Source organism: Plectropomus leopardus, unplaced genomic scaffold (genome assembly GCF_008729295.1).
Source record: "Plectropomus leopardus isolate mb unplaced genomic scaffold, YSFRI_Pleo_2.0 unplaced_scaffold4174, whole genome shotgun sequence".
Lineage (NCBI taxonomy): Eukaryota > Metazoa > Chordata > Actinopteri > Perciformes > Serranidae > Plectropomus > Plectropomus leopardus.
The window spans coordinates 1-1,145 of record NW_024645723.1 but is presented as its reverse complement, the minus strand read 5'-3'; the positions used below and the strand labels follow the sequence as shown (position 1 = coordinate 1,145).

The 1,145-nt window shown below is 49.4% G+C and overlaps 1 protein-coding gene across 1 annotated transcript; it reads right to left on the bottom strand.

Moving 5' to 3' along the window:
* Positions 1 to 374: 374 nt before the first annotated feature.
* LOC121939138 (methionine adenosyltransferase 2 subunit beta-like) lies at positions 375 to 1,137 on the bottom strand (the record flags this gene model as incomplete). The annotated part of the gene is made up of 3 exons (XM_042482250.1): positions 375 to 545; positions 670 to 863; positions 949 to 1,137. Coding segments are annotated over 3 exons (554 nt in total), but the record flags the coding sequence as incomplete, so codon positions are not given.
* Between the last annotated feature and the right edge of the window lie 8 nt (positions 1,138 to 1,145).

Here is a 1,145-nt window from a genome sequence, read left to right as displayed (position 1 = left end):
GTGAGAGACAGACAGGTGAGAGACAGACAGGTGAGAGACAGACAGGTACCTGGACTGTGTCTCAGTGTCTCTCTCTCTCCCTCCAGTTTGCTGCGTCCATAGACGTTGAGAGGGTTTGGACAGTCGTCCTCTCCGTACGGAGGATTCCTCCCGTCAAACACGTAGTCAGTGCTGATGTAGAGAAACAACGCCCCACACACACCTGAAACACACACACACACACACACACACACACACACACACACANCTGATACTTATATATTTACGGGTATATTAGTAAAAACATTAATTAACACATGTTAAAAATATATATTTATGGATATATTGGTAAATAAATTATTGAATACATATATATATATATATTTACGGGAATATTAGTGAATAGATGAATGAATAGATGTTGTTTTATATATTGATAAATATATATTTACGGGAATGAGGTGGTTGGACGGCAGGTTGAAGGCCTGAGCGATGGCGACGGCCATCTCATATCTGGTCATCTTCTCTTTAGCCGAGAAATGAAAGACTCCTCTGACGGACGGATCCTGGAAGACAGAGAGACAGACAGGCAGAGAGACAGACAGACAGCCAGTGAGACAGACAGATGGACAGAGGACAGGCAGATAGTGACACAGGGGACGCTGACACTGACACATGTGTGTGTCCTACCTGTCTGGCTCTTTCGGACAGCTTCCTGCAGACGGCGGCAACGTCCCTGGCGTCCGTGGGGAACCTCTGGAGGACATGGTCCAGCGTGCAGCTCTCATTTGTCTCCTGGACCTTCAGCCACAGTGATGTCACCACGCTCTCTGTCACTGACTCCACCTCCCCGAAGAGGACGGGCACCCGCAGCACCACCGCACCTGGGGACAGGGGACAGACAGGTGAGAGACAGACAGGTGAGAGACAGACAGGTGAGAGACAGACAGGTGAGAGACAGACAGGTACCTGGACTGTGTCTCAGTGTCTCTCTCTCTCCCTCCAGTTTGCTGCGTCCATAGACGTTGAGAGGGTTTGGACAGTCGTCCTCTCCGTACGGAGGATTCCTCCCGTCAAACACGTAGTCAGTGCTGATGTAGAGAAACAACGCCCCACACACACCTGAAACACACACACACACACACACACACACACACACACACACA